The sequence below is a fragment of the Clarias gariepinus genome, chromosome 22 (genome assembly GCF_024256425.1).
Source record: "Clarias gariepinus isolate MV-2021 ecotype Netherlands chromosome 22, CGAR_prim_01v2, whole genome shotgun sequence".
NCBI lineage: Eukaryota > Metazoa > Chordata > Actinopteri > Siluriformes > Clariidae > Clarias > Clarias gariepinus.
In genome coordinates this window covers 13,246,505-13,258,606 of record NC_071121.1, presented here as the reverse complement: position 1 = coordinate 13,258,606, position 12,102 = coordinate 13,246,505, and the positions used below count along the sequence as shown (strand labels likewise).

The window sequence follows — 12,102 nt, the reverse complement described above, 5'->3', positions numbered from 1 at the left end:
ATGTCCTAAGTCCCCTGGAACAGGCTTCAGGCCACCCATGACCCGACATACAGGATGAAGCAGTATAGAAGATGAGTGAGTTAATGATGGGAAGTTTGGAACATTTTAGTAACTCGGTTCTTTGAATCCTGTTAATCAAAATAAACAAACCTTTTTTTTTTTTTAGTCATTTAGTTAATTTCGTTCTTTTAATCAGAAATAAAATAAAATGTTAAATTTTCAATAAACAGATCCCCAACATGTCTACATCCACAAATTTTGGCTATAGTTCCAATAATGAAAATATTACAATGCAGCTAAGGACATATTATGATAAACAACAGAATGAGCAGCTTCACATCTTCTGGCCCGAAAGAAGGTTTGTTTTTTTGTTTGTTTTTTGTTTGTTTGAACCAAAATTTATGTGCCTTAAACAATTCTTAACACTCACACTTACAGTTCCCAGGTACAGTTTTATTGTTTTTTTTTTATGTATGCATTTAACATGGTAAAAAGATCTTACCACCCTATTTTAAAGAAATCAAAAGAAAACAAGCATAACCATTTCATAACCTTTATTACAGATGATTAAACAATCCTGAGAAAGGGAATGAACAGTGATGCTTCCTAAACCTAAGCATCTTGTGGCTATGAATTCGGGTTTCCTGCTTATAAAGCAACAACCATCTTATGGTAAATACCCATGAATACAGTTATTTTTTTATTAAGCTAGTACCCTTCCAGATATTACAGAAATCAAAACACAGGGCAAAATCAGTGATTTAATAAAAGTATTAAGCATAGTTCCAGTTGCAGCATGTGCAGCTTGTGTCAAACACCAGGGTAGATGGGCAGTGCTGGAAATAAGTTATGCCTCTGTTACACACATAGAACTTGTTCGGGTTGGGGATGAATGGGTACAGACCATTGGCTTTGTTAATGCAGAACGAGCTGTTCATCCCGCTGGTGCCACTGTTGTCGCTAGTTCTTCCACTAGAACTAGGGGTTGTTGTGGTCACTCGTGTTGTTGGGGGAGGTGGAGTTGTCTGGGAATTGCAGGCTTAAAAATATATATATATATCATGTTAATAGACCAGTATTTGACACTAAATGCTTTAGTACTCATATTCAACTGTTAATTTGCCTATAGACTGCAACATGTAGGAATGGTTAATAAAATAAACATTTTACAAATAAGTGTGCCTGTCGTTATTACTCCTGTAGAATGTATTTCTTACGTTGTTGATCCAGGTTAAAGGCCTTGTGAAGCACATTAATTAGAGGGTATTTGCCCTGGTTACAGAAAGTGCCCGAAAAGTCATCCATGTCAATGGTCCACACCATAGCACCACCAAAGTGGCTCTCCATCAGCCACTGAGCCTAAAAAAACATTCAAATCTTACTATTTTTTTTTATGTGTTAAATAATCACACGTAGTATCTATACAAAGCACTGAGGTTTAAATAATGTTTACCTTAAACTGGAAACTCTCTATATTGTCATAACCAACCCACTGGTTTCCCTGATAGGCATAGGGCACATCTTGTTGAGAGTTCCACACCTCAGTTGCACCCCCTTGCAGGAAGCTACAGATCTACCAAAGAAAAAAAAGTTTAAAGCAATGAGAGTAACACTGAAATGGATGAAAATACTTCTGGTGCTCATAATGAACAATTAATGAACAATTAATACATATAACAAATAATACAAATAACCACACCAGTGGATACAGGTACCTCAAAATAAGCCAATGCCCCAGCTTCCTGAGTGTATTGTCCTGGTGTTCCAGCTCCAGAGATTGGAGCTCCAATTCCATGGTTGGCAGGGTTTTTCAGAGTAAAAGTGTTCCCATAGGTGGGGAACCCAACAATAAGCTTCTCTGCAGGAGCACCATTGTTCTTCCAGTAATTCATTGCATAGTCCTAAGGAGCACAATCAGATCAGTACAGTATTAGTGAAATTTAGTGTCATAACAAGCTCAAACATAGCAAACAATAATGTGTACAAAAATAGCCAAAAGATTTTGATTAGTTCAAGTCTTATAGAGGGAATACTAATAAAACAGGCTTCAACAGTTTGCATTTTATAAAGTTGAACAGATGAGCGGCAAAATATGTTCAATATTTAAACACACACTCAGTGGCTGACACTAATTACTCCTATGACAGAAGAGAGAATGTTGCCCGGATAAGAATTTTAACAAACGCACCACATTTAAGTAAATGTAGTCACCACTGTCAAAAGAATCCCTGTACAGGGGGCTGCACTCTCCTGTGAAAGAATCCCATGAGCCGTACATGTCGTAGGTCATGACGTTAATCATGTCCAGATACCTAGGTCATAAAAAAAATATCAGCTACCAATCTTAGTACAGTACATCATATTTATTGCATCTTTTAAGGATAGTAGAACTTCTAATATGTCCTTTGAGTGCATTTAAACACAATATCTTAGAGGTAATATCTTTACTTACTGGCCAAGCTGAGAAATTTGATAAGCGGTGTTAATGGTGCTTCGAACTGGTGAGACAGCAGCAGACATCAAGAGTGTGTCTCTGCTTGTCTGCTTTGCCTCTGCATCAAATGCAGCCCTCATTTCCTATTTACAAATGCATACATGAATACAAAATTATTAGAGATGATATACATTTTTGCATATTTATATACAGTATAAGTTTGACTTCATGATTGTCACAACTTTACCACAGTGCCAAAGAATTATGTACCACATGCCTTTTTTTTTTTTAAGCAAATGCATATCAAATACAAGATTGCTAATATTTATGATTTTCAGTGTCGATACCCACAACTAACAGAATAGAGAACAGTTGCTGATCTTCTGCTGGGCTTCCCCTGTTACCCGGATACTCCCAGTCAATGTCCAATCCATCAAAATCATACTTCCTCAGAAAGGCAATTACAGAATTGATGAAAGTCTGGCGGTTAGCAGGAACAGCTACCATGGCAGAAAATCTAATAGGAAGATGGATAAGCTAGTTCAGTCTGACGTGCCATATCATTTGTACTTTAGAAAGGGAAGGAATTAATGTTTGTGTCCTTACTCTGAGGAGCCAAAGTTCCACCCACCCACTGACAACAGAGTTTTCAAATTGCTGTTTCTGTAAATATATGTGAGAGAGAAAGACACAAGCGAGGAGAGATTATCACGTTGAATATGTGAAGAAAAGGTTCAACAAAACAGAATGCACTCACTTGTTTTTCAGGGCATTAAATTGGCTGTAGAGCGCCACATCATTCCACTCAGATATAGCAATCTTGTAGTCACTGGTCATGGTAGCGAAGGCATAGAGAAGATGGGTACACAGACAAGGGTCGATGTCACCAGGCATGTAGGTGGCGGGAGTGGGACGATACTGCGCCCAGTTGGTGAAGTAGCATGATAAAATGTAAGCTGAACCTGTCCGAAGCGTATTTAAGTCAGTAAACACTGTTTTTTGCATGAGTATAAAAAAACTATACCTTCATACTCACCAAGCTGCATATGAATCAGCAGGGCTAATGCTAAGTGAACAGTCAGAAAAACGCATGAAACACAATAAAATATGAGTTTACTATTTTAAGTTTAGCATGATTTGATTAGTGGTCATTTACCTGAAGCCAGGACTACCTTTGCCATTGTTGCCATGTACAGAGAGTGTGCCACATTGTCTGCTCTTTAAATACCATCAGGTGACCCTGAACCTCTTGAAACACTGCAGAGGTAATATTTACAGTAGATAGTGGATTGTAAATGACACTTTAAGGTCATGTTTTTAACATACTGTAGGTCTTACATGTCAATAAAGAATGTCTGTTAGTTTCCCAGCTGAAAAAAACACTCATGCATTCTGGCATGCCTGAACATCTGTCCGTTTCACTCCTGATCCAAACCATCCTATTTCAGTGTCTGTAGCTGTAAATGCAAATGAGCTGCTGCTGCCTCATGCCCCTGTGCAGAAGAAGTTAAACTGTCACTACCAGAGGTGAAAAGTAATGATTTACATTTACTCGCATTACTGTAATTGAGTATTTTTTGTGTACTTCTAGTTTTTAAAGTATTTTTTAAAATCTGTAATTTTACTTTTACTTAAGTATGTTTTGTTTGAAGTATTGTACTTTGCTACATTTTCAGAATCATATTCGCTACTGAGCAAAAAATAAATGAATGAAAATGAAAGATAATTAAAATAATGCAACAGGGAAGGTAAAAAATTGCACCCCAGGAACTACTGCACTGATTGATTGATGGGGTTGGAGAACAAACACGCTAAATTCACAAGAACGATGGAGACGGACAAAACAGATGCCAGTGAAGCAGACCCAGCTGAAAGGGAAATGCCATCAAATTCTTATGAATCAAACTCCTGGTCATTGTAACAGCCACTACTACTGTATGTTGTATATCACATCATGTATGTATGTTGCCCTTTTTAAGAGTTACCGCCCCTTCCCCAATGTGTGCGATGCGGAGGTGTGTGCGTGAGAAGGAGAGAATGAAGTAGGAGCTCAGGAGTGCTGCTCACCCCCGAAACACTCTATTCTTTTACCCTTTTTTTTACTTTTACTTTATGTTTTGTATTACAATTTTGTGACACAAAAAATAAATATATCACAGATATATCCTATGAGTTAATGTGGCTAAATTGATTAGGTTATAACAAGTGGTAAAATAACTTTAAAATAGCAACACTTAAAGCTATCAGTTCTGAAGTTGAGTTATGTACAGTCAGAATCAATTACTCTTAAGATTCAGTCTTGAAGTGAACCCAGGACTGAAACTTGTCCAATGTGAAATAATTAGCACACAAACAAGATTTATATGGGACATCTGTCCAGCATAAATAAACAAACATCCACTCTGTCAACAACGGAGAATTAACTGTGCCTTGCTCTTACCCGTGACAAGTTGCTATTCACTTTGTTTGTTGTAAGGAAAACGAAATGGTAGACTCCTGGGCGGTCCAGAGGAGGGTCTAATCAATTTTTTTTATTTTTATGATGTCATAAAGAGAGGAAAAACTGACTAGCATGTTGAAGCGCAGCTTTCTACACAGATGGACAAAAAAACGGGATGGGTTTCTCTCGTATTATCTGTGGGTATACATATACAAACACAGAAGACACGTGTGAAATTTAAAAAACAGTAGTCAAAAAAAATTTAAAATAATAAGTGACCCTAATGATGCCCAAAATACCTGGCTATAAATCCAAGTACTATTTATTATAATCCATGTGTACTTACACCATTGCAATAATTGACTGTAGCTGTGATCTTGAAATTACAAGGACATTAAAAAACTAAAATACATGCTTTCAAAAATCAATTTCTGATCAACATCCTAAAGCAAAAATTATTACTGACAGTCAAGTTCAAATGCACAGATACCCTAAGAGAACTTAAAGAAGACAAGAAGTGTTTTACATTACATGAGCATTCCTTTACTGTCATTTATATATTATAATATATTTTATATTGTATCATATTTACACAGATATTAATAGGAGTTGTCCTGTGCATGGTCATCACAAAATAAACTTGATTTATATCTTGACTAATGATTGAATATCTTTATTGTTGTTGTTAGGCTGCTCCCACCAAGGGGTTGCCACAGCTGACCATGCGATTCACACACAAGCTTGGCACAGGTTTTTTGCCGGATGCCGCAACCCTCCCATTCTATTCAGACTTGGAACCAATTAATAAACTTTATTGTAAACAAAACTTTAACGTATTCATTGTAAATGTTTCTTATTTAAAAAAAGTTTGTTGTATGTATTGTTATTAAATTGTCAGCTACACTGTTATTAAAATTCTATATAATTTCTTATAATAATATTCCAGTCAAAGCATCCTATTTTGACTCGCATCAGGGCTATTTGTGCATCCTGGTTTCATAATAGATTCTGACAGTATGCCCAGCAAACACTTCACATATTTCTGGAATGAAACCACTTTAAGGTCCAGTTATTTAAAATTGAACACTCTGTCCATTTGCACTTTATCAACCCAATATGAAATGGAGACTGAATATGAAAATTCTCAGACATTCTATCTTTTCCCTCTTTGTACCCAGTACTAATTTATAGATGAATCTCGGTGATTCAGTGTCTAAATAAGCCTTGCTGTCCATACAAGTCACTGTTTGCAGAATTCCAACATTTGAAGTAACCTCACCTAGCTTCAAGTCCTGCACACAAACAAAGGCAAACACTTAACCTACAGTAGTGTCCTGCAGTATTCTTTCTATTTCTTTCCATCTGCTATTATTCCCATGAACTCATCTACTGCTCGTTTGTTTTCAGATGCATAGTTATTTATCTTCTATCCGCAATTCTGAAACCAGAAAGCAAAAAGTTCCTCAAAAAATCCTCAACCTTGGAAAATGCCTAATGAAAAATGTAGGGGTGAATGAAGGCAGATTGTAAATGAAAAACAGATCAATTCCAACTCCAAAGAAGCATTACAAAGTTGTCTAACAAAATACCAGCACTCAGTTAGAGCAACAAGATCTAAATGGTTTCCAGAGATGACCTCTAAATTGGTCCATAGTCCCAACACTCTAAAAAATAAAACTGTGCTGTACTCAATTTTTTTGGTGAAACATTTTTACACTTAAAAATATTGAGTTAATATAAAAAAATATAAAAACTATGTAAAATATACTTCGTGAATTAAGTACAAGTCAGTAAAAAAATTAAGTAGACCTGAATAACTATATTTAGTACAATGATGTACAAAATTCAGTAAATGTAATGAAAATCAGAAGTTAATGCAAAGTGAAAATGAGTAAAATAATTGAGTAGATATAAATGAAATGGAAGGTAGAAGATACTGAAAATTATACTATTATTTAACAAACAAATGTGCTACATTTACTTAATATTTTAACTGAATGAAAGAAACAATACACAAATTACCATTTTAATTAAACATTTATTTGCCAAATTTAACAAGACATGAAGTCTAAACTCAACCTGGTTTACTTTGCAAATGACATGTAACAAGATCATAAACAGACAGCTGGATTTATCTTATTAGTAAACAGTCTCAGAAACAATACTTCTGCCACAAGTATTATACAGTTAACATGTGGAAAGTAGACTTTTGTATTTACATCTGAAAGATTGCACACCTTCACACTTCAGTTTCCTGCAAACTGTGGGCTCCATACAAATATGTGTGCAGACCTTCTCAAATCTTAAAGAAGCAATGACAGTCTAAATGAACACAGGACACTAAATATCCATGACCAACAGTACCATGCTTCACTCCATAATGATCGAAATTCCTTTTGATGATGCGACAAATGCACACAGTTTACACCGCCATCCCATAATGCTGGCACCTAAAAAAGGAACAATAGTATACAAGTAAGTACAAGTGTGACTGTTACTATAAAGTCCACCAGACTGGTAAAATAGTACTTCCGTTCAAATACATACTTTTTGGATACATCAAAAAGTATGTATTTAAATGGAATATATGTTAATATACATCATCACACTGATCTACGAGAGGTGTTTACGTCAAAGATGCTTGTGATGAAAATTCTTTAAAATGAAGACGTAAAACTGATTTGATTTTCTGTAGCGCATTGCTGGTAAAATTCCAGTGAACATTCCAGTGGATTGCTTTTACACAAAACGGACTGCTTTGATTACCAAAGGCATTTTGCTCTTACAGAACAATGCACAACCTCATACATAGAGAAAAAAATAGAGAGAGAAATAAAGAGAGTGTTCTGTTATTCTGCACAATCAACGGTCCCGCTTTGACTTGAACGTCCCTTGTACATGTTCCTGTCCCTTGTATAAAAATGATACCCAACTTTATCTACACATGACTAGTATATTCTACATACTAAAATCTAGTATATTCGAGTGGAAAACTTTGATAGACTAGACCAATTCTAATTCTGAAAGAAATGTTGTATTTTCACTAAATCTTTATATTTCATAGCTTTAGTTACTAGTACAGTACTTAGCACATTTATTTTATAACATCTGCCGCTGCATGCTCAGTGTTTAATCATGTTAAAAATAATCATATACAGTAACAGATAAAACAGTACCAGAGCCCGGACACTGCACCTCATTTCCTGCTGTTTAAACCGGATTTGGTCCGCGTTTCCTCCTTAAAGTGTCGGAGTGGACCGGTACACATGCGGTAATTATTTGAACATGTTAGTTTTATATCCTCTTCACAGTGGCGGTTGGCTGCGCAAAATCACCGCATTTGGCGGGAGAAATTCAAATATTGCGGCACAACCGCGGCCGGTTAAACACGGAGAAACCCGGACATGCACGCGCTGCTGCTCGGTGTTAAATCTCTCCTTTTACACCAGATTTTAAGTGTCTATATTAACGCCGCTTTAGCTGAGCAGTTCGGTGGTTGGAACAAACAAGCTAAATCACTATGAACCCCAGGACTGGCCTGTTGCTAGCTATCGTTAGCTCTGGAGCTCGGCTGTGACATGATTCAGAACAGTAACTTACACACTATAAAGTTGTGTGTGCAGGCAGACAGAGTCATTATTACAGTAACTTGTGTTAGCTGTTTACTCACCAGGATTTGTAAGGAATGTTCCAGAATGTTCCAGGTGCTTCATGTCCATTCTCACATCCTCACAGCCTTCTTGTCTCTGATGTTACACCAGACTTCCCATGAGCACTTGCACAGGGCAATTTACTCAATTATTTAAGTTTTTGTTGTTAAACATAAAAAATATTGAGTTGGAATGAGTGATAATTGTAGTTCTTGAAACTAATCAGTACAATTACTCCATCAACAGATATTTTGACTGAAATGTATCAAAAAATATTAAGTGCATGTTAAAAATATAATTAAGTTAGTCAAATACTGATTTTTACTAGTGAAGTAAACTTAAATTATAGTGTAAATTTAAGACAAAATTAATAGTTGTTTTTTTAAGCATTTATTTTGATTTGTCTAACTCAAACAATCATGTATGTGACTTTTAGAGATTTTATTAAGGTAACATAACTTTTTTATAACTGTGAAATTTACAAGGCCACAGAATCATTTTTTAGAGTGAAGGCCCCTTTTAGTTATGCAGCTTTTAAACCTGCCAGAGACTCCATACCTTCATGAGACCCTTGAAACCTGTAAGACATTTCTTGAGTTTGTTTGTTTGTTTGTAGTTAAGGCCGTTAGATCCGTCATTTGTCCACCAGTTCATGAGCCATCTGTATCCACGAATGCTTTGCTCCTCTGACTCAGTTTGATCCTGTGCCACTTTCTCTGTTAACTGATATCGTAACTCGTATGTAACCTTCCCCTTCCTTTTTGGATGTAGTTCCTTCCATTTCATTTCAAAAATTTTGAATGCTGTTAGTTCTGGTTTATCATTAATTGTAGACTCACTGGTTTCACCTTGTTTTAAACATTCTGTGATGCAGTCTCTCAAAAGACACAATCTCAAAATTGCTGTCTTTAATCAAAACTTTAAAACATTAATATTTTGAACAAGTATTGTTTATGTTTTAGGATGTATTATACAGTTAGTGCTGCTTAAGTAATTTGATCTGGCAACAGGCATTTCACGAGGGCTGATATAGAGCGTAATGGCACTGGGATGTTTAACTTAATGTATTACTCTACGTCACTCACATATTCATATAATTGTACAATAATTGCTAAAACCCACACGCTCTGCTCATGGTCAATATCAGATCACAGACACTATGTGTGGAACAAGGGATTCTTACTTACACCCTGCATAGCACACTAGCTTTTTGGGATTCAACCCCAGAACCTCAGACATTAGCTGATATTAAACTTTTGGCTACATAGTAATAGTAAGAATTTAAAACTACTTTCATATGTATTGGCGAAGAAAAATAACTGGTAAAAGAAACAAACAAACCATAATCTGTTGATAATAAATGGCATTGTGAAATAACTACAGCATAATCTTGAGTCTAATATCGCATTTGTGAAACTATGCAGCACTACTGCAAGGTTCCCTTTCGTGTGATATTGCTTAATCATAGCAAGTAAACTCTTCTAAAACTGACTAGTGGCTTATTACACTTAATACAAGAGGTTTTAATGCCATTTTAATCATGCTTGACCTTATCTCTGCATCTGAAACAACTAACTACAGGATCCTTTTAAATTATCTAAATCTTGCGGCATATTCAGGGAAAGGCAGTAGGCTGTTTATTATCCTGCCTAAAAAAAGCATACATTTACAATTCAGTTGGAAAAATATGCAGGGTGGGTGAAAAGTAACTAGGAATTAATAATTGGTAATATAGTCCATATTTCTAATACAAAATTATTGAAACAAATTGTACATGTACTTTGTTACACAGGAAAATAAGAGCTAATCTTAACATTCTAATGTAAGCACTGGTGGATGGAATGCACAGTCTTCTGAAGGAAATTATTGGAGATATTGCTGAAACCCTCCTGAATCCATGCCTCCAAGTCCTTCAGTATGTGAGGCACCTCCTCCTTTGTGTATCTCCACAGGAAAAAATCATATGGAGTGAGATCTGGACTTTTTGGAGCTCATTCATGGTCTGTGTGGTCCCAGCCAACATCCTAGAAAATGCTGGTTTAACCACACATACACAGTAAGAGCAAAATGGAATGGTGTGCCAGTACGTAATACTAAAAGGTCCATAGCCATTTAATATTGCCTAGTTAATTTTCACCCTGCACTTATTGCATGTGGTTTACCCCAAGGCTCCAGTTTGGGCCCTGTTTTGTTTTCTGTATAATTGCTTTCACCATCTAAAATGTTATTTTCAATATAAAATTTAAATGTATGTTTTTTAAAAATATTTCTCTGCATAAATTGTTATGCAGATGATATCTTATTGTCCCTTTCGCTGAAACCTTAACATACCATTTCTTTGAAGACCCTCTTTGATTGCATTAAAGATTCCAAGTCATGCTTTAAAAAAAATTATTTGGTAATTTTTGATTAATCTCTTTAATTCAACAAAACGAATGAACATTGTTGTAATGCATTTTTATCAGGTGAGACACAATTTAAGCATTTAGGGAAATATTTTTGTATGCTTTTATTATTGTAATTATAAAATTATATTTTATGCTTGATTATTGCACTACCTTTTACCTGGGAGGTGGTCAGTTGTGGCTTTTCAGTCTGCAACTTGATCATAATGCCACCACTAGACTTCTAACTGCCACAAAAATAAGAGCCAGCATTTGAACAGTCACGACACTGGTTTCTAGTCAAATATAGAATGTATTTTAATATTTTACTATTTGGTTTCAAACTCCTCGGTCTAGTCCACAGTACATCAATGATAGGATTAATTCCTATACTTCAGGTAGTGGACATAAGTCTACTACTAACCTTCCCACAGTCATGTTTAAAACACAAGTGACCGTGTATTCTCAGGAACTGCACAGACCCTGTAGAATTAGTCATTCATTAGTGTAAGATCTGCTTCAACTACTGATGTATTTAAATCTTGCATTAAATCTTACTCATCTCTTCAGTCATTGGAAAATGACTGTATATCACCCTTGTTAGGTGGCAGGGCACAGCCTGAGTGTTATATTGTATTTAAACAACAGGTTCACATTAATATATTATAATTGGTTTCTTTATTTAACAAGTTATTATTGCTCTAGCGACTGGCAGACTGAACTAACCACGACTGATGGAGCTGCCAATAAACACTTTGAGATCAACAGATAGTGTAATTAACTGGGTGAAAGTACTGTAGTTTTAAATTCTTCCTGGTACAAAGTGAGGAGTGGAATGCCTCTCGTCCAATTACACTAGGTTATTCAGTCAGAACTGTTTTATAATTGTTGTTAAAATTTGTTAATTATAAAAACTTTTTCAGCAGCTAAGGGTCTACTGAATATACTGCATAAGAAGCAAAGTGAATTCCTTTTTTTTCACTTATTAAGACTTAGTATTAAGAATAGTTAAAAACAGAGCACTGCTCTTTCAAGAACTTAAAGGACAATGTAGTAAGGATATTTTTATCTAAAGTAAAGAAAGTTTGATTGACTTGACAAACACTTTCACTCATGACTCAGCATGTGGTCTTACTTTCACTCAGTCAGTTTTAATATTTCAACAGATAATCAAGTTTTCCAAGCTCTTATCGC

General features: G+C 35.6%; 1 protein-coding gene across 2 annotated transcripts; it reads right to left on the bottom strand.

The window, feature by feature from the left end:
- Window positions 1–182: 182 nt before the first annotated feature.
- On the bottom strand, window positions 183–9,178 carry LOC128510771 (acidic mammalian chitinase-like). 2 transcript variants are annotated; one of them, XM_053483278.1, is made up of 12 exons: window positions 9,083–9,178; window positions 3,591–3,691; window positions 3,471–3,500; window positions 3,192–3,396; window positions 3,041–3,097; window positions 2,786–2,951; window positions 2,453–2,577; window positions 2,189–2,312; window positions 1,716–1,901; window positions 1,454–1,573; window positions 1,218–1,359; window positions 183–1,039 (listed from the first exon to the last, which is right to left on the bottom strand). In XM_053483278.1, exons 2-12 carry the CDS (start codon window positions 3,622–3,624, stop codon window positions 774–776), a joined length of 1,455 nt encoding a protein of 484 aa, XP_053339253.1. In that variant the 5' UTR covers window positions 3,625–3,691; window positions 9,083–9,178; the 3' UTR covers window positions 183–773. The 2 variants fall into 2 exon arrangements, with proteins under 2 accessions (XP_053339253.1, XP_053339252.1); XM_053483277.1 differs by lacking the exon at window positions 9,083–9,178 and having other exon boundaries at window positions 3,591–3,980.
- Between the last annotated feature and the right edge of the window lie 2,924 nt (window positions 9,179–12,102).